This window comes from Silurus aristotelis, assembly GCF_946808225.1.
Source record: "Silurus aristotelis genome assembly, chromosome: 13".
NCBI lineage: Eukaryota > Metazoa > Chordata > Actinopteri > Siluriformes > Siluridae > Silurus > Silurus aristotelis.
The window spans coordinates 28239640-28260862 of NC_139586.1; the positions used below are offsets into that span (position 1 = coordinate 28239640).

Consider the following 21223-nt stretch of genomic DNA (forward strand, 5'->3'; position numbering starts at 1 on the left):
CTCGAGACACTTCAAAACGAAGACTTGGTGGACAGCGGATTTTATTGATGCCAGTAGCGAAGTTGGATCGTACTTGCAGATAAGCGATTAATCATCCATTTAAAAATGGATACACCACTTCATGTAAAATAGTACTGAACTGTATTAGAAAAATAAAAGAAACAGAACAGAATCAGGAAAATGTGCAAAATAAGATACATATGAATATATTCATAAATGTAATACCCCATGGTTTAGGGCGTTGTTCAAGGGCCCAACAATGGCAGTAAAGACCTGCTGGGATTTAAACCTACGACCTTCTGATCAGACATCAAGCGTCTTAAGCACTGAGCTACCAGTTGGTTACAGCCCAAAGTTGGACGATGTACATTGGGTTCTACATTTAATTCCATCCATGTTGGTTCTCAGGCGAACTGAATTCAACACTGATTTGTGATTCTATTAACCCGGTAATGCAAACAACAAAATATGGCTCATGGATCTATAATCTTCCTGTACTGTCCAGTAGAAGAACCCCCCCCCCCCCCCTCTCTCTCTCTCTCTCTCTCTCATATGCTGGAATCTTATACAGCAGGCAGCCATGCATTAAACTGGTTTATAGCTTTTGAGTCCAGAACTTATGGAGCTGATTGGATTTTTGCCTCATCGTTCCCCCCCTTCTATTTTTTTTTTAGAGCTCCTTATCGAATGGAGACAAAGGCCGGCCGTCAGACTACCTCATGAACGGCAAGAAAAGGAAATCAGATGAGAAGGAGTTCACCGATTACGTGAGTGAGAGTCTCTTCACGTGAACGGTTTTGTTGTTGAATGTTCCACGCACGTCTTGCGATAAGCAATCTGAAGTTATTAAAATGTGAATGAGATGTTCTTTGTGAAAATCCTGGTCTAATCCATCCCCTGCATCCCACCCCCTCCCACCCTACAGGGAAGCGACGCTGACAAGAGTGATGACAACCTGGTAGTGGATGAGGTGAGATGATTGATTTGTTTTCACTGCATGCTACAGGAGGTGAGAGGGTTGTAGAAAAAAGTGTGTGATTGTTTGTGTGTATTTGTGCATGTAGGACCCTTCATCTCCACACAGCGTGCACTCGTATTCCTCCAGAGAAAATGGTCTGGACAAGTTGCCCCCCTCCAGGAAGGAGGCTCTGCCTCAGGCTAGCCCTACCTCCCTGACCTCCTCCTCCAGCGGCGCCTCGCCCTCCCGGAGCAAAGAGCCTCCTCCAGTACGTGTGCACACACACACACACACACACACACACACACACACACACACACACACACACTCTCTATTAGCATACACGCACTTGCAATCCCATTCCTGCTTATAATTCTCCGCCAATCTTCTTAGCGGGAGAAATCTAGTACCCCAGGACTGAAACCAGGCACTCCTATGTCTCAAGATTCCTCTACCCCTGGCCCCAGCGGCCCACCCCAGTTCCGCCCCGTCCCAGGCAAAGCAGGTGTGGACCCTCTGGGTAAGTCCCAAACCGGTGCAGCAAAGTGGGTTAAGCGGAGAAACGCATGCGTCTGAGAGATGTCTTCATTAGTGGAGCAGTGGATGAGCAGGCCAGCAGAGGGCAATAGTGATCTTCAGTGTAATTTTGCTGGTTTCTTCCAGGCTGATGGCCAGTCAACTGCACAGGGGCAGATCTAGAACAATTATTTCTTGTGGATTTGTGATTGACTTTACCTGAACCTGATATCTGGATAGTAAAGACAAATTAAATTAGACATAAAGGTAAATTTAAGTTCGGTTTCTTAAGTTATATGCGAGTTAAAGTCTGTTTTATTTACAAATTAGGACAAACAATACACATTATATATGATGCCTATGACCTGAATGCAAGCTGTTAATAAGCTGTTAGTCATTAATACACACTAAGATCTTGTCAAAATGTAACTATAATATGTAATATACTTGAAGGTATACGAAGCAGTTTATAAGAGTTGTTTGTTCGGAAGTTTACTTGAACACAAAGATGAGATTTTATTGTTATTTTTTACGGGTACATGTTGTCTTTTTTTGTCATCACATCGAAGCACTGCTGCTGTAAAATCAGTTGAGGAAACTGGTTACAGTTATATTTTAAACATTGGGATACCAGTCCTGGGGTGGCAATGCTTTTTCTTAGGGGGGGCGGTTGCCACCCTGGAAGATCCGCCCCTGCAATTGCATCGACACCTGTTTTGTTTCGGCATGTGAAGCAAATATGAGGTATTAAAGTTTAGAGACTCGCGCTGTTTATAAGAAAGTACCTTTTTTTAATCTATGTTTATACAATCACCTTCAAAATCGCCCCCTTGCACAGTAATACAGATCCCCCAGCCTTCCTGCCCCTTCTGGTGTCCTGGAAGTCGTCTTTTTGAAGCGTGTTGAGCACCTTATGAGATTTGCGCCTGATCTCCACGTGGTTGGCAAAACGGCGGCGCTCGAGCCCCGTCCGCGTCTGCATCCTCGGGAAGAGGGTGAAGTCCGCAGGAGCCAAATGTCGCGAGTAGGGTGGGTGCAGAAGTGAGATTGTGTTGTTTCACGTGAGAGGAGGAGCTCGGTAACAGGGTGCGCACGTGGTCAGAATAACAGACGTGCCACACTTATGAAGGTCGGTGCTCGCTGTGACTGTGCATGCAGCCTCGTGCTGTCATCTGTTGGCCTGTTAGAAAACTAGCCTTAAAACCTTTTGATACCACCTCGTGTAGAGCTGAAATAAGCTCCTCATTTTGAAATGTCGATTTTTACCTACTTTAAATGTCCGCGGTCATGTCTCCGCCGTCCTTCTCCCTAATGCATTCTAATAAATTCCTGGACTGCTCTGTCTCCTGTAGCCCTGGGTGTGAGGAACCCACTGGCGGTACAGGGTGTGTATCCCCCTGGTGCGTTCGGTCTGCCCCCTCCTGGGGTAAATGGTGAGCTTGCTGGAGCAGCCGCAGCGTACGGCGCCGGTCTCCACCTCGTCTCGCCACAGATGAACGGCTCGGTCGCTGTAGCCGCCGCCGCCGCTGCCGCCGCCGCCGGATACGGACGCTCCCCTGTGGTGAGACTGCATTTTAGCACTGTTTTCAAAATAATTCTACAAATCATACTGGATCTGTTCTCATCGATTATTGTGCATTATCGAGGGAATCACATCCCTGATTATACAATTCAACACAGCAGGCGTGCGAACACAAGTTTTTTTTGAAACCCCCTCTAATTTCACATTATTGGCTAATTTATGGTCAATTAAGTAAGTTATGGTTTGAACAAAATGTATGGAATTGGAACACGTCTATTAAGTTGGTGCTTTATTTAAGCTTTTAAGCAGTTACAGTTTTACATGTGATTAGGTCTGAATGTTTCATTCCACTCTTCTGGGAAGATGTTCCACTGGATTTAATGGTCCACCAGATCCACAGTTTTTTCACACCCATAACCATACACAATATGGCATGCAGCGAAAAGCTTTCTACAACTGCTCCGTAAAAAAAAAAAAAAATGGATAGTAAAAATTGCAATACTCTAATACACAACTGGCAAAAGTTTGTGGACACCTGACCATAAAATTGCTATGTGCATCCTTTCGAACATCTCATTCCACAATTGCTCTTAAAATAAGATTCACGCTTCTGAAAAGATGTTCCACTAGCTTTTTTTGTGGAGATTCGTTCAGCCAGGCACCAAGTCAAGTCAAGTCAAGTTTATTTGTATAGCGCTTTTCACAACAGACATTGTCTCAAAGCAGCTTCACAGAAAACAACAGTGAAGGTGAATGGTGTGCGTTTGTCCCTGATGAGCAAGCCGTGGCGACAGTGGCAAGGAAAAACTCCCTTAGATGATATGAGGAAGAAACCTTGAGAGGAACCAGACTCAAAGGGGAACCCATCCTCATTTGGGTGACATCAAGAGTTTGATCATAAATCTTTCAACAATACAAAACAATTTGTGATCATCATAGATCCAGCATCAGCTTCTCCATGCCAGGGCCTTTAAACACTCGGCATCTACTTCTCCATGATCATCCATAGGTCCATAATCTTCACCAGTGAGGTGAGGAGGCCTGGGGTGCAGTCAGCACTCACAATCATCCTAGTGAATAGGGTTGAAGCTCTATAGCAGGCGATCTTGCAAATCTTCCAATCTATGGAGGTTTTGGTTTACAAGTTCATGTGAATAGAACAAAGATATCCTCTAAATTTGTGGGAACAGTTTTTGGAAGATCTGCATATGGCCGGAATAGGTGGGTGTCACACAATGTATATTTTGTTGCATTAATGCCAATTATTTGCACAACAAATTCCTCAGGTGAGCGTTTTACAAGTGTCCTGTGATCTATTGTATGTGCTTACCAGACCACGCCCTTGTTCTCCTACAGGTGGGCTATGAATCTCCCCATCCGCACATGAGGGTCCCAGGCCTACCCGCTAGCCTCCAGCCTGCCGCCTCAGGAAAGCCGTGAGTCTTCAATCTCTCGAATGATTGATCTCTGTCTAATTATCCTGATTGGTGGATTATTGAATGGATTTATTGATCCTCCTCTTCCTCCTCCTCCACCCCCCAGTGCGTACTCGTTCCATGTGAGTGCAGACGGACAGATGCAGCCTGTACCCTTCCCTCCGGATGCTCTCCTGGGGCCGGGCATCCCACGCCATGCCCGGCAGATCCACACGCTCAGCCACGGGGAGGTGGTGTGTGCCGTGACCATCAGCACCTCCACACGCCACGTCTACACTGGGGGGAAAGGCTGCGTTAAAGTGTGGGACATCAGCCAGCCGGGCAGCAAGAGCCCCATGGCCCAACTCGACTGTCTGGTCAGTTTTTCAGAAATGTCTGATTCTTCTGGTTTTACGAGTTTAGAAGTAACAGTTTCCTTGGAGGTGGGGCCTCGGGCTTGGAGGCGGGGCTTTTATAACTATTCCAAATCTATACACTAGTTCACCAATCAAAACAAGCAGCGTTCGACTCGGCTCTTTATGCTTTGGATATAAAATAAACGTCACTCACCTGAAGTGCAACCAGTTAATATCAGGGTTTAAATGTGGGTCCCCGCCCCCTAAATTCATCACGAGCCTGTGTACAGCGATGAACAAAATCCGACTCTGCATTCTGACCTGATGGCGGCGAACATCCCTCGGACGATGCTACGCTAAAAGCTAAAAAAAACCAAAAAAAAACATGCGCAGTGATGTGAGTCGTCATCATGTATTTCTGATTATAAAGTATAATTATAAAAGTATTAATAAATACACTGAGACTGAGTTCAAAACCGGGCGAGTGAAGAAGTTAAAAACAAAAGCAGAAATGAAAACAGCAGTCGCAGCTGTCGGTGGCCGAGACCAAGGTATCAGAAGCAGCAGCATTTTTTAGTGCTGATTGATTTAAGTTGAATTAATATGCGCATTTAAGTAAATATATAAAAGTACTGATAAGTTTTGTATAAATAAAAAGGTTAAAAATTATATTTATTTCAAGTGCTTTTTGTTTATTCTGAAAGGAGGAAAATGGAATATAAATGTAAATATATAAATAAATATATGTATAAAAACCGGCCCTGATTTGTGCAATAAATGCGAACCCCCTCGTGGTCTTTAAGGAGGGGATTCAGTGGATTAACCATGAACCGTTCCTCTGTTTTCATCCATTCAGAACAGGGACAACTACATCCGCTCATGTAAGCTCCTCCCTGACGGAAGAACTTTGATCGTCGGAGGTGAAGCCAGCACTCTGTCCATCTGGGACTTGGCCGCACCCACTCCACGCATCAAGGCCGAGTTGACCTCCTCGGCTCCAGCGTGCTACGCGCTGGCCATCAGTCCAGACAACAAGGTCTGTTTCTCCTGCTGCAGCGACGGCAACATCGTGGTGTGGGACCTTCACAACCAGACCCTCGTCAGGTAGCTGTGAACCCGTAGCTGATCCAGCTGTACATCATGATGTGGTGTGAGATGACTGATGGGTGTGTGCTGTGTTTTTTTTTTTTTCGGTTCTCCACAGGCAGTTCCAGGGCCACACTGATGGAGCCAGCTGCATCGACATCTCCAACGACGGGACCAAACTGTGGACTGGGGGACTGGATAACACGGTGCGCTGCTGGGACCTGAGAGAGGGACGACAGCTTCAGCAGCATGACTTCACCTCACAGGTACTGCAGCACCACAGCATGATGGGAAATTTCTCAGATGCGTGTTTTTATTAAATAATGCAATTGCTTCTCTTGTGTGCGTGTGTGTGTAGATCTTCTCCCTAGGATACTGTCCTACAGGAGAATGGCTAGCAGTGGGCATGGAGAGCAGTAATGTGGAAGTTCTTCATGTCTCCAAACCAGACAAGTACCAGCTGCACCTTCATGAGAGCTGCGTGCTGTCGCTCAAGTTCGCCTACTGCGGTATAACTGCGTTTTATTTAACTCGTTTTTTTATTTAACATTAATAAGAGATTGTTAAAATTAAAATGTTTTCTACGCTCGAATTCGATCTACAGGTAAATGGTTCGTAAGCACAGGAAAAGATAATCTCCTGAACGCCTGGAGAACTCCGTACGGCTCCAGCATCTTCCAGGTACTGCCATGTTTCTATTTTGTGGTTTGTGATATAAAATATTGGGACACCTGACATGTCCAGCCATATGTGGTTCTTCACAGTCAATTTTTATAACATTCCTTCGGATGTAGTAGCATGGAATTTTCCCTTCACTTGATCTAGGCAACCAAAACTTGTTCTAGCAGGACAATGCCACTGTGCGCAAAGCCGGCTCCATGAAGACGTGCTTTATATGGGTTGGGAGATGTGGAAGATCTCCTGCTAGGAGTTCCAGCCGTATTGAATACCTCTGGCAGGAACTGGAACTGCACCCTAGGCGTCCTCACTTGATTAAATCGCCACAAAATTTACATCTAATTTAATATTACTAATTCAAATGATCAGGAGTCCACACGCTTTTTTCCATGTAGTATATTACAGGTTTGTGAATCAGGTGTATTTATTGGAGGTGTAACAGTACTGAACCGTTTCAGTACAGGGCTTTCGCTGCCACTTAATTTAATTCCGTTCATTAAATGAAATCGAAAAAAAATTCCACACTTCAATACACATCTGTATTACCCAAATGGGGTCTAACAAATGTAAACTATTTAATAAAGTTTTTCCATTTATTTATTTTTAACGTAATCAGTTTCATTTGTGCTGATTTAATCGATTACTCAATGTAATTAATATAAAAGTGTATTGCATTCATTTGATTTATTCAATTCGATTTTTATTATTATTCAAACCAAGCATTTTATTTCAAATTGTTTTTAAAAGTTTGCAAATGATATTAACTGCGTTTAAAAAAAAAAAAAAAATACAAGCAATTTTTTTTTCCGTTCCTTCCCCCGAAACCGTACAGAAATTGAACCGAACCTAAAAAAATGTTACGTACGGAAGCGTGAATTTTATGTACCGTTACACCCCTAGTGTTTAATGAATAAACCCTGATGTGTGTCTCCAGTCGAAGGAATCGTCGTCGGTCCTCAGCTGCGACATCTCACCTGACGACCAGTTCATCGTGACCGGCTCAGGGGACAAGAAAGCCACCGTGTATGAAGTCATTTACTAACACGACTGCAGACTGGATCCCCGGAGCAGCAGAAGTGGCGCGTAGCAGGAAGAGCGGAAAACGAGATCCGAGTTTGACTTTGGAACCGAGTGGTTGACATGGAGCTGGAGAAAGCGTCTCCGCTTTGCTGTTTGATGTTCGTTAGGGGACAGGCGGTGAGGGAGGAGCTGAGGAGCTCCAGAACTGGACTGACCTTGTTGTTTTTTTAATGCTGTGAGAAAGCTAGCTTCAGAGATGCAGGATTCCTCCAAAGACTTCTTTTTTGCTTTATTGTTTTTTTCCTTTTGTTCTTTTTTAACAAGATGAATTCTCTGTAGTGAACGAAATAGCAAAGAGAATATTTTTTTTTAGCTTCTGGGAAAAAAAATACAACGAATAGTCGAGGAGCAGCAGTGCGCTGAGAAGAGCAGAACAGGTACAGGATGGTTTTTGAGAGAGAAGATACCAAGACAGTATCTCTGCTCTTTTTTTTTATTTTATATATTTTTATCCAGTCTGTACTGATGGCTTGAGCGTCTAAAAATGATCTCGCAGTGCGCAGCAGGACGACGGTGTAATGACACAATGACATATTTGGGTTTTACCTGTTTTTTTTTATAAATAACTTCAGGGAGATGGTCCACATTAGCACGTTTCTTGTGTATGCTGTAAGTCTGCTCACAATGACCGGTATTTTGGCTTTTGTTGGATACTTGTGTGTATGAACTGTAAATAAAGCTCCTTAAAAGCAAAATTCTAAAAAAAAAAACAAAAAAAAACAAAAAAAAAGGAAAGGTTGCAGTTTGTTAAAAAGAAAGACCTGGGAGAGTTTTGTCGATGAAGTCAGTGGACAAGTTCAAATCTCTTCACCACCATGTTTCCACTACTGGGCCCTTGAGCAAGGCCCTTAACCCTCAACTGCTCAATTTAGGTTGCTCTGGTTATGGGCGTCTGCCAAATGTTCTTTTACAAACTGTTGGGACCAGATTTAAGTCACACAACTGTATAAGACGTCCCTGGATGTTGCAGCATGAAATTTTTCCTTCAAATGTTGGCCGGCCCTGTGCACAAAGCCGGCTCCATGAAGATATGGTGTACAGTATATGGGTTGAAAAGGAAGCTCCTGCGTGGTCTGCTGTAGAACTCTGACCTCAGGCCTAATTAGGGTGAGCAGATCTGGGGGTGCAGTCAGTGTTTCAGTTCATGATGTCCAATAGGGGTGGGTTCAGAACTCTATAGTGAGAGATACTCCATATAATCCAGATGTTCATGGAGCTGGTTTTGTGCATTGTGAGCTCTACGTTTAAGTGATCCAGATGCATCCTTTCTAACTTTAGGTTTGAACCACATATGGCAGGAAAAGGCAGGTTTCCCAATACTTATGGCATATACCTGCACTTTTCTCTGTTTTGATGAAGCGACTGCAGGAGGTTTGAAGACGTGATGACAGCTGGTATCTGATTACAAACTGAACTGATTAGACTCGTGAATGTTTCACCGTGGGGGTTAATTATCCTGTGACTTTTGCCGGGTAAAATTGTACGTAGGCGGCGAGCTTTTAAATGTTTTAGGCAGACTGACTGTTTACACCACTGAGTTTGGGGCGAGTGTATTCAGGGTTTCTTCTAAAATTAGGTACGTTTGAAAAATCCCAATATGAGCTGAAACCTATTCGTTTTCGCTAATCGCTCACACCTGATCTTTCCTGCTATATGTGGTTCTTCTCGAAACTGTTACCACAAAGCTGGAGGCGCACAAAACACAAATTTTGCATTTAACTGAACTTGGAAACACAAACCTGTTCTACCAAAGCAGTGCCCCTGTGCACACACTGAGCTCAATGAAGATCTGCTTAACATGGTTTGGAGCGGAAGATCTTGAGTGGTCCGTTATAGAGCTCTGACCTCAACACCATTGGGATGAATGTGAACGTTGACTGCACCCCAGGCCTCCTCACCTCACATCAGTACCTGATTTTACTAACACACTTGTGGTTGATGTCCACAAGCACACTGTAGAATCTAGTGGAACATCGTCCCAGAAGAGTGGGGATAATTAAAAGGCCAAATTGGTACTAAATGTGAAATGCGATGCCCAACAAAGCACATACTAGCCCTCATTTGCATGCCTGAAATACCCTCAAAATAAAGCTCAAGCAGGATGGAGACTATTAAAGGACAACTGTTTTATCTGTGAGCTTCCCGTGACCTTCCCTGTTTCATTGCCTGGTTACAATTCCATAATGAATCTCTCAAACATCAGAGGATGCAAACATTTACTTGAGAGAGCATGCTAATTAGACCTTAGACAACACATATAAACCAAAATTATCAAGCCACCTGACTCTTCCACCCATGTGTGGTTCTTCCCCAAAGTTGGAGCCACATGTGCAAGCTGCCCATTCCATGGGCACTAATGCACTCCCATACCATCAGAGATGCAGCTTTTTTAACTGAGCGTTAATAACACCACAGATGGTCCCTCTCCTCTTTAGCCTGGAGGACGTGGGGTCCATGGTTTCCAAAAGGTTTCCAATTTTGATTCGTCTGACCAAAGAACAGTTTTCCACTTTGAAAAATAAGTTTACACAGTCTTTTATAGATTAGTGAAGATCACTTCTGAGCGTCTCTGCCTCTAGAAGATACACGATTTATACCCGATCATCTTACTGACCTGCTGTCAAATAACCTCTTTGATTGCAAAATGTTTCTCCAACTGTTTAATTTTTTCAAAACATTTACTTTTACCAGCCTTTTGTTGCCCCATCACAACTTTTTTGAGACGCACTTCAGCCATCAAATTCAAAATGACCTTATTTTCTTCCTAAAACGATACATTTCCTCAGTTTAAACATTTGACATGTTTTCTGTGTTCTATTGTCAATGAAATATAGGTTTATGAGATCATTGAAAGAAATCATTGCATTTATTTCTGTAAAAAGCTGATTTGGGAGAGTGTGCACTGTTAGAAGTGCACTACAAATCAATTTGTATTGTACTGAATAAAAAAAACCCGATGAAATAAATATATATATTTTTTAAATATATTTTTCATATTCCAGACATAATTGCAGTAATGAATTAAACATGACCATGAACACATGAATATGAAAAGATGAGCACAAGTTTAATTATATTTATATGCATGTCTGGTTACATCTCATATGAAGTGCTACAGAAGGATATCGCAACTGTGCCTTGATGAAAAGAAAAAAAAAACAGGAGAAAAAGTCCTTGGCATCAGAGCGAGGTTGCTGGATACTGTACACCGCTTCAAGTGGAGAAGCAAAGCCTTGAGGCAGCATTCGATACAGATATTCCCATAGCATGGTCAGACGTGGGGGAATTCCCATATACAGGTAAGGTGTGATGATAAGGCAGTGGAGATGATCTGGATTGCGCAAGACTGAAATCCTTTGGCCAGCCGTCATCTTGGAGGTTTATAGAAAGGAGCAAATACACTATAGGCATAACAATCAACGGAACAAAACACTGTAGCACTATTACTCATTTTCATTACATAAAAAAAAAATTGTACAGTTCTTTTTGTTTGGAAAAGAAACAAGCGAAAGGATCTGAGACAGGTCTTCTGACTGATGTTTTTTTTTTTTCATTCATCACAGGTTGGGTGGGCAACCAAAGCTCTTCAAGATAAAGGAATACAGCAGGGGTGGATCATGGGGCCTCTTAGGAATAAAACTAATCTGAACATATACACCATAGCAGAAGATTGGTATGTACTTTTTTATGAGCATCCTATTCCATTTACTTTTATAATAAGCTTCACTCACCTGGGAAGAGTGAAGCCACAAGTGTTAATGTTAGTAAAGTCAAGCAGGTGAGGTGAGGAGGCCTGGGGGTCCAGACAGCGTTCCAATACTACGAGTTTTATAGCAGGAGATGTTACACGCCAACCCGTGGAAAGTACATCTTCGTGGAGCAGGTTTGGGTCTCCTAGTAAAGGGAATATTTTATAATATAGACATCTAATACTATTGTGTGCCTCCAGTTTTGTGGTAACAGTTTTGGGGAAGAACAACATATGGCTGGAAAAGACAGATGTCCCAAAACTTTTGGCCACACATTGTGTTTAAATGTGTCTCTCGTAAGCCAGGAGGCACCGAGAAACCAGCGTCTGCCCTTCTTGGCTTCCTTGCAGCTGTCATTTATCTAATTACGACTGCTGCAGCTGCTCGTCCAAATCACACCTGCTGAAATGATGAATATATTTTATATATATATATATTCAGGAGAATGCTCAAGCCATCATCAGGGCAACATCCCAACCTGGCACAATTTAACATGACCAGTACATTGATACACCGAATCGAACAGAGTGCAGACGGTAACCTGTGCTCAGGGTCAAACCCCAGGATCTGGAAGCTGTGAAGATGCAATCCTGCAGCACCAAGAAAAAAAAACCTGAACTGAAAAAAAAGGCTTGGATATGTAACAGGAATGGGGATTGACAATGATTGACAATGCCCTCGGCACTAAACACACTGAAGGTCTGCTTTACATGGAAGGTGTGGAAGATCTCCTGCTATAAAGCTCCGAAACTATTCACCAAAAAAGCACAGGTCTTCTAACCTTACCTATGAATGAATCTCCACAAAAGTTCCACAAAACCCCTTTAAAATCTGAGGTACAAAGAGGGGGGAGGGGGAGAGAGGGGGTAAAAGAGGGAGATAATGAATGAAAGAAAGAGGAGGGAATAAAGGACAGAAAGGATGGAGAGAGAGAAAGAGAGAATGGAGAATAAAGGAGAATGAAAGAGAGGAAAAAGACGGAATGAGAAAGAAAAGGAGAAAGAGATGGAAAGAAAGGGTGAAAGGGGAAGAGAATGAAGGAGAGAATTTAGAGGGAGTAAATATAATTTGTTATTGTACTTCAGTAGCTTTTCTGCGTATCTGTACTTTACTGAAGTACTTACTTTTTACTCAACTACATCTTGTGAAATCAGTCGTTTCTTTTTATTAATGATGATAAAAACTGATCAAAGGCAGCGATCCACCAATCAGGATCGAGCGCACGTTGATCACCAACGTACAGTTCAGCGTCAGTTCAACATCAAGCAGAACATTTAGAGAGGAACAAATGATGAAGAAACTCCAGACTCGAACTCACCACCACCACACACGTGACCTCATTTGAATTTGAATTTAATTTGTAGTAGTTTGAAGTAGTTGAAAAGGTTTTGGGTTCATGATGATTGTAATAGAAATCAATCAGAGTTTGAGTCATTAATATCATTCTATTAATAGATCAGTGTGCTGAGAGTCACATTCGAGTCTTTACACATCAACTGAGGCGATTAAGTAAAGAATCTTGTGATAATAATTATAACAGGAACATTACAGTTATTATAAATCAGTATTTTGGATACTTAAGTACATTTGAAGGCAAAAACTTTTTTACTTTTACTCAAGTGAAAGTTTAAAGGGACACTTTTATTGGAGTCACATTTTACTGAGTGGGTTTTTACTTTAACTCAAATACATTTTGTACTTCATCCACCACTGAAAATGAAGCACATACCAATCTATGCTCAGATGTCCATCAAGAAACCTTTGTCTATATTGTGTATATAAGTGTAGAATTTGATGTTTTTATTTATGAATATTTTGAATCATTGGCTTTTTTTAATCAGTGAAATTCCAACAATCCAAACATCCACTTCAGCTGTGTGTTCGTTTTTTAGCGATTTTGCACGTAAAAAGCATCTTGAGTTGTAGCAGGAACACAAACACGGATCTGTAGTTCTCGTTTCTGGAGCTTTTCCAGAGCACGTAAACGCTGGTTCGCTCGTGCACGTGCACGAGTAAAAAATTTTCTCGATGGAAATAAAAATGGAAAATGCTGCTGTCTAATGTTTCCAACATGAAGCCCACTGAGAGGTCCAGCTGCTCCTCATTACGGTCTCCAGGGAGGTTCTCTCACAGGATTCGGAAACGCCGGATGCGAACAGAACATATGCGTGTTTAATTGGAGCGGTGACTTCGTACCGGAGCAGGTTTGTGAAGCCGGAGAAGACGCTATGCTGCTCGGCTTTCAGAGGTGTTGTGTAACGAGCTCTGCTGCATTTGGACCCATTACTGCGTGTGTGTGTGTGTGTGTGTGTGTGTGTGTGTGTGTGTGTGTGTGTGTGTGTGTGTGTGTGTGTGTGTGTGTGTTTTTTTTTCTTACCATAATGTATCGATTGTCTGCTATGTGTGTGTATGTTTGTGTGAGCTGAAGCTCCCTTAAGTGCTCACCTCCTCTCCTGTGAGCTTTCTCCTCACCACTGAGCGTTTTATCTACACACTCTGCTAATTATACGCCCTCTGTTTATTCGTTCTGTTTGTCCCTCTCTTCCTTTTCTCTCTTTCCTGCTCACAGGGAGATGGAATGGGCTTGGGGAGAGGCTTTAATGGAACTTGAGAGATGAAGCAGGGGAATATTGTTTGCAAAAAGCACCCATGGTTGCCCACCAAAGCCGGTATGAACAAGCTCCTGGTAAGTGCTTCGCTTTCAACTCATTCTTTCTTTCATTCATTCATTCCATCCATCCATCCATCCATCCATCTCTTGCGTGTGCTCAGTAGACCACCTCGTACACTGTGGCCTTCTTATCTCCAGAGCCGGTGACTATGTACTTATCATCCGGGGAAACATCACAGCTCAGGACGGATGAAGACTCCTTAGACTGAAAAAGAGAAAAAGGAGAGAGAGAAAAAGAGATGAAAAGAGAGACAGAAAGGAAGAAAGAGTAAGGGAATGAATAAGTGAAAGTGAAAGAAAAGGAAAGAAAGGGGGAAAAGGAGAGAGAGAGAGAGAGAGAGAGAGAGAGAGAGAGAGAGAGAGAGAGAGAGAGAGAATAAAGGAGTGAAAGAGAGTATGAGAGAGTGATGAACAGAGAGATGGGGGGAATAAAGGAGAGAAAAAGACAGGGGAACGGTTAGGGGGAGAAAGGATTAAAAGAAGGGAAAAGGGGGAGAGAGAAATAGAGGGGAAGGTGGAAGAAAGGGAGAGAAAAAGAGAGAGAAAGAGATGTAAAGAGAAAGAGAGAATGAAGAGAGAAAAACAGAGGGAATGAAGGATGGAGAGAGGGGGAAAGAAAGAAAGAAAGAAAGAAAGAAAGAAAGAAAGAAAGAAAGAAAGAAAGAAAGAAAGAAAGAAAGAAAGAAAGAAAGAAAGAAAAAAGAAAGAAGGAAAGAAAGAAAGAAAGAAAGAAAGAAAGAAAGGGAGGGTGTGGAGAGTTAGAGAGCGAGGGATAGAGAGGTGGAAAGGGAGAGAAGGAGAAAGTAAATGTGTGTGTGGGAGAGAGAGAGAGAGAGAGAGAGAAAGAGAGAGAGAGAGAGAGAGAGAGAGAGAGAGAGAGAGAGAGAGAGAGAGAGAGAGAGAGAGAGAGAGTAAGGGGAATAAAGGAGAGAGAAAGACAGCGAATGAAGGATGGAAATGTTGGACAGAAAATGAAAGAAAGAGAGAGAGAGAAAGAAAGGGTGGCATGGAGACAAAGAGAGTGAGAGAGGTAGAAAGAGAAAGGGGGTAAATGAAAGAGAGAGGGAGAGAAAATTAAAGGACCATCAAACCAACAGACATCGACCACAAACTCAGCAGAGGAACAGAGGAGAGACGTGTGAGACGTGAGAACGTGAGGAAACACAGAATCCATCAAAAGATACAGATTTGTATCGACATGCTTTTCCTCATATGCTCTTATTTTCTGATCATCGTTAATCACAATATTTTCATGACCTGAAATAAATTTGAGATAAAAATGTGGTTTTGCTGAAATAATCACATCAAATAACAAAAAACGAAACCCAATAAAGTTCTCAAATCTTCACCGAGAGAGGACGTGGAGGAATGTGCTTTAGCCGGTTGCTTCCATGTTGCAACATCAAGCCCTAAAAGCACGAAGCAGAAGAGGGTTGGAGCTCTAAAGAGGAGGTCTTCTACTCCAACCCATGTGAAGCATATCTTCATGAAGCTGGTTCTATGCTGAGGAGCTTTGTGATGCTGAAACAGGGTTGGGTCTCCTGGTTTAATGAGTCTTATATACTTGTGTGCCTCCAAAACAATTGGTTGAAAAGGTCTGGTTTCTCAGATCTCTTCTAGTATGAGGTGATCATCTCAGGAAAACAGAGAATTTGCTGGTCATCTGAGGAACTCAATGATTTTTAAAGACAAATATCTCGAGATCAAAAGAAATGACATGAAAGCGTCACAGGAAGACTTTGAAGTCTTTACCAAACAATGGCCCAGCATCTTCTGCCTAAAGATTCTATATTTCCTTACGTTCTCACGTCATCTTGGAGGTGGTAGCTCAGTGGTTTGGACTTTGGATCAGGGGGTCACAAGTTCAAATCCCAGCACCACCAAGCTGCCACTGCTGGGCTTTTTTCCCCTTACCTGGAAGATGCTGGCTCCATATGGCGTTCTCCATGCGTTTAACAGATTGTCTTTTCCTGTGCTCACAAACCATTTACCTGAAACACACACACACACACACACACACACACTGAAAATAATGGCAAAATGTACTTCTATAATTAGTAATTCTACGAGTGGATAAACAGCAGCGTATGGCTGGTCATGTGATGTTCAGTTTTATACCGCAGTAGGCGAACTTGAGCGACAGCACGCAGCTCTCATGAAGGTGCAGCTGGTACTTGTCTGGTTTGGAGACATGAAGAACTTCCACATTACTGCTCTCCATGCCCACTGCTAGCCATTCTCCTGTAGGACAGTATCCTAGGGAGAAGATCTACACACACACGCACACAAGGGAAGCAATTGCATTATTTAATAAAAACACGCATCTGAGAAATTTCCCATCATGCTGTGGTGCTGCAGTACCTGTGAGGTGAAGTCATGCTGCTGAAGCTGTCGTCCCTCTCTCAGGTCCCAGCAGCGCACCGTGTTATCCAGTCCCCCAGTCCACAGTTTGGTCCCGTCGTTGGAGATGTCGATGCAGCTGGCTCCATCAGTGTGGCCCTGGAACTGCCTGTGGAGAACCGAAAAAAAAAAAAACAGCACACACCCATCAGTCATCTCACACCACATCATGATGTACAGCTGGATCAGCTACGGGTTCACAGCTACCTGACGAGGGTCTGGTTGTGAAGGTCCCACACCACGATGTTGCCGTCGCTGCAGCAGGAGAAACAGACCTTGTTGTCTGGACTGATGGCCAGCGCGTAGCACGCTGGAGCCGAGGAGGTCAACTCGGCCTTGATGCGTGGAGTGGGTGCGGCCAAGTCCCAGATGGACAGAGTGCTGGCTTCACCTCCGACGATCAAAGTTCTTCCGTCAGGGAGGAGCTTACATGAGCGGATGTAGTTGTCCCTGTTCTGAATGGATGAAAACAGAGGAACGGTTCATGGTTAATCCACTGAATCCCCTCCTTAAAGACCACGAGGGGGTTCGCATTTATTGCACAAATCAGGGCCGGTATTTATTTATATATTTATTTATATATTTACATTTAAATTCCATTTTCTTCTTCTTTCAGAATAAAAAAAGCACTTTAAATAATTATCATTTCTAACCTTTATATTTATACAAAACTTATCAGTAGTGTGTAGATTTGGTTTAGTTATAAAAGCCAAGCCTCCAACCCAGAGGCCCCACCTCCAATCCAGAGGCCCCGCCTCCCAGCCAGAGGGGCCCATAACTATTACCTGCTCTGCCTATAGCTGGCGTCAGAACTGGAACAAACCAATCTCACTGTACTGACAAACACCAGCAACGATTCTGAAGTCGTAAAACCAGAAGAATCAGACATTTCTGAAAAACTGACCAGACAGTCGAGTTGGGCCATGGGGCTCTTGCTGCCCGGCTGGCTGATGTCCCACACTTTAACGCAGCCTTTCCCCCCAGTGTAGACGTGGCGTGTGGAGGTGCTGATGGTCACGGCACACACCACCTCCCCGTGGCTGAGCGTGTGGATCTGCCGGGCATGGCGTGGGATGCCTGGGCCCAGGAGAGCATCCGGAGGGAAGGGTACAGGCTGCATCTGTCCGTCTGCACTCACATGGAACGAGTACGCACTGCGGAGAAGAGGAGAAACAGCAAAAACGCTGGTTTGATGGCATCGTGATGATGTGCTCTTCATTCAGGAAAGTTCAAGTCAGGTGATGGAAAAGCATCTTGTGAAATGTGTGTGTGTGGGGTGGGATCTTCTCTTCGTCTCAGGTTCATTTGGTTGCATTCACATTTATTACTATACCTTCTTTTAAATCTACACTATTTAAACAAAACTGCAATCTTCTGGAAAGATGTTCCCCTAGATTTCTTCAGCTACAAGGGTGTTATAAAGTCAGGTACTGATGAAGGTGAGGTGAAGGTGCAGACAGTGTTCACATGTTCAAAAGGGTTGAGGTCAGAGCTCTACTGAAGGAGATCTTCCACATCTTCCAACAAATGCAGAGCAGATCTTTGTGCACAGGCTCCACTGGTTCCCCTGTCAGCAGGCATCATCCGGTTATGAGGAGTCAGAAGAAAGGTGGAGTTCAATGAAGAGCAGCGTGGGACATCTACGGACATTAGCGATGGTACGATTCACAGGTTTGCATCAGCGCAATCGGCATAAAAGTTGTAACTTGTGAACTCAAAAAGTCCATCTGATACAAGTTGATTCGTTTTTATATTTGTTGCGGTAAAAATAGAATTTATATAGAATTATTAGTAGGTGTGCTTCAGTTTTATTATTTAGAAAGTGACAGATAATTTGTGAAACATTTTTTTCTCGTTTCTCGAGCGTGTTCTTTCAAAGCTACGAAGACAGAGGCGTGTCCTAAATCGCATAGAATACAGATTAACATGGCAGAGGTAGAGCTGTGACTTCCTGCAGACACAACAGGAAAAGAACGTCTGGTTTTATTTCATCTTGTTTGTTTAGTTTTTTGCACTACTAAGGCGTGTGAAAGGGTCATGCGTTAGAAGTCAGAAAGCACTTAAGTAAATTGATGATTTGTCATCTGTGTGAACCAAAGAAATAAAATCTCTGTACCACATTGAATTGCAGAGCATCGTATTTTTCTCACATTGAATAGCGTTGTGATGAATCGAATCTAAATCGTATCGCATCAGTAGCTGCGTCATATGTATCTTTAATGGATTGTATCGTTGGCTGTGTATCGAGATGCAAATCGCATCGGCCTCAGGTATGAAGATGCACATATTGGACATGTTCTTCTGGGACTGTTCAGTCTGATTAGCTCATAAACAGGTTATAATATAATATAATTGGGTCATGGTCCACCTTTACCTGAGCTAAACATACATCTTTATTCGGTCTACATTTGAAATATGACCAACCTTCAAAAAGTGGATCGTAAAACATGTCCTTGTGTATCATTAACTTTGTGGAAGGACATTTGAAACGCCTTTGTGCTGAAAAAGTCATTGTATAAAGAAGTAGCAATATGAAAAATGCTCGTGTGTGAAGCAGAATATAAAGAAATGATTATTGAGAGCATGTTCTGAAAAGGTTTAGGAGTCTATCATCTGCAACATATCTACAAATTTTCGCAAAAAAAAAAAATGAAGCCTGTGGATAAAATGACATCATATGACATCATACGTGTTATTCCTCAGATGTTCTGCATGTTCTATTTTCAACCTTGGAAAAGGTTTGCATTAAAAAAAGGCTTTTATATGTCACATGTAAACTACAGCAGTAAAAATCTTTCTTCGCATATCCCAGCATGAAAGGAAGCTGGAGAAGAGAGGGTTAAGGGCCTTGCTCAGGGGCCCAACAGGGGGCAGGTTGGCAGTGTCAGTTTTAACCATTGACCTACTATTTTATCTTTTATCTCCATGATCTACATGTGGTTCATTCAGGACTTATTGTGTGTATTAACCATGTTGTTAAATAGAAAAAAAAAAGAAAAGTAGAACAGGACAAATAGGATACAATTTTATTTGATGTCTGGTTCAAAAAAAGAAAGAAAAGAAACAACATGTCTGTAAACATCACGATATCGCAATAGCAATCGGATATCGGACGAATCCATACAATAAACATCAGACGAGCCGTCTTTGAAGATATAATTAGTTCCCTGAAAAAAAAAAAAAGCCATAATGCTCCGGAAAGCTTCATAACCCAAAGATTTGACAGGGGAGACATCAGCGTGAGGTATAATTAATAACCCGGAGGTGAACTTGTGCGCTTACACATCTGTAATTAAATCCACTGGATCTCATTTTGCACCCCATGATGCTATTCAGCAAATTTCCCTCTAATTCTGCACACTGCACTGTATGGACAAAAGTTTGTGGACACCTGAGCATAAGATCGGTATGCGCCTCTTTTTGAGCATCACATTCCACATTTTATAATAAGCTCCACTCTCTTCTGGGAAGATGTTCCACCAGATTTTATGGATGTAGGTGAGATGAGGAGGATTAAGTTCAGAGCTCTATAGCAGGAGATCTTCCACTCCAACCCATGTAAAGCAGATCTTCATGGAGATGGCTTTAGGGGCATTGTCATGCTGGAACAGGTTTGGATCTAAAGGAAAAATATCATGCTGCCACATACGAAGACGCATGTGGTAACAGTTTGGTGAAGAACCACATATGGCGTGTGTCCCAATACTTTTGTGGATCAGCCATGATACAGCTGGAGCACAAAGGTGTAAGGGCCTTGCTCAAGGGCCCAAGAGTGGCAGCCTGGTGATACCAAGGGGTCTGACCCAGAAAGTTGGAGCTCTGGGTTACTGATCAGAAGGTTATGGGCTTCAGCCTCTCTATTAACAAGCTGCCACTCTTGGGCCCTTGAGTAAGGCCCTTAACCCTCTGTGCTCCAGCTGTATCATGGCTGACCCTGTGCTCTGACCCCAGCTTCCTAACATCTCTGGGATGTGCATGTACTTGTGACAAGTAAAAAGCACCTTCACTGTGATGGCACATCCATCATCACCACCAGGAAACCACGACATGTTCTGGCTGATGACCAAACACAGGGTCAGAATTGGGTAGTAATATTTGATCATATAACTGAACCTTAACGGTGACCATTCCATACAGAGTACAAACGATACACTTACATATAAAAGGATGTCAACTCCATGAAGATATGCTTCACATGGGTTGGAGTGCAAGATCTCCTGCTATAGAGCTCTAACCTAAACCCTATTAAACATCATGGAACAACTGGAAGAACTTGACTGCACCCCAGGCCTCCTCACTTCACCTAAATCAGTACCTTGTGGCTGAATGAATCTCCACAAAATTTTCTTCCCAGAAGAATCGAGCTTATTATAAGAACTCATTGTGGAACACGATTCTCAATGAGAAACAAATCTTATGGTGAGATGTCCACAAACTTTTGTCTGTACAGCGTCCACATATGTGTGTAAAACAGTTAGGAGGTGCACACTGGTGGTTAGATACGTGCTGCAGCAGGAGATGCGTTGTTTAAAGGCAGATATTAGAGACATGGCCCATTTGTTTTCCAGCTCGTGTACATCAGAGTAATTCAATCCAAACATGGAGGGATGTTATGGAAGAAAGGCCGAAGCAAAACCCATTAAGGGGAGAAACTCACGGCTTGCCCCCACTGGAGCCAGGCAGAGAGGAGGACAGCCCTGAGGGCCTGAGGTGAGAGCGCGATTCATACGCCACCTGTAGGACACAAGACAGCATAAGAAGAACATTATTTTAGGAGACCAGATACTGACCT

At 43.0% G+C, this 21223-nt stretch overlaps 2 protein-coding genes across 15 annotated transcripts in view; one reads left to right on the forward strand and one right to left on the reverse strand.

Moving 5' to 3' along the window:
* Window positions 1–8306, forward strand: part of tle2a (TLE family member 2, transcriptional corepressor a) — a 44908-nt gene extending 36602 nt beyond the window's left edge. For all 9 annotated transcript variants that reach the window (XM_083559134.1, XM_083559136.1, XM_083559138.1 and 6 more), the window contains 12 exons: window positions 675–767; window positions 926–970; window positions 1065–1226; window positions 1352–1478; window positions 2827–3035; window positions 4353–4432; window positions 4539–4788; window positions 5624–5871; window positions 5972–6119; window positions 6212–6362; window positions 6458–6534; window positions 7466–8306. In XM_083559134.1, the coding sequence (XP_083415260.1) occupies window positions 675–767; window positions 926–970; window positions 1065–1226; window positions 1352–1478; window positions 2827–3035; window positions 4353–4432; window positions 4539–4788; window positions 5624–5871; window positions 5972–6119; window positions 6212–6362; window positions 6458–6534; window positions 7466–7573 (1698 nt within the window). In that variant the 3' untranslated portion in view covers window positions 7574–8306. The remainder of the gene's footprint in view (window positions 1–674; window positions 768–925; window positions 971–1064; window positions 1227–1351; window positions 1479–2826; window positions 3036–4352; window positions 4433–4538; window positions 4789–5623; window positions 5872–5971; window positions 6120–6211; window positions 6363–6457; window positions 6535–7465) is intronic.
* Window positions 8307–13157: 4851 nt separating this feature from the next.
* Window positions 13158–21223, reverse strand: part of tle2b (TLE family member 2, transcriptional corepressor b) — an 80657-nt gene continuing 72591 nt past the window's right edge. For all 6 annotated transcript variants that reach the window (XM_083559164.1, XM_083559165.1, XM_083559163.1 and 3 more), the window contains exons 14-20: window positions 21089–21165; window positions 17336–17585; window positions 16639–16886; window positions 16393–16540; window positions 16150–16300; window positions 15946–16022; window positions 13158–14236 (exon numbers count right to left, since the gene is read on the reverse strand). In XM_083559164.1, coding sequence (XP_083415290.1) covers window positions 14129–14236; window positions 15946–16022; window positions 16150–16300; window positions 16393–16540; window positions 16639–16886; window positions 17336–17585; window positions 21089–21165 — 1059 coding nt within the window. In that variant the 3' untranslated portion in view covers window positions 13158–14128. The remainder of the gene's footprint in view (window positions 14237–15945; window positions 16023–16149; window positions 16301–16392; window positions 16541–16638; window positions 16887–17335; window positions 17586–21088; window positions 21166–21223) is intronic.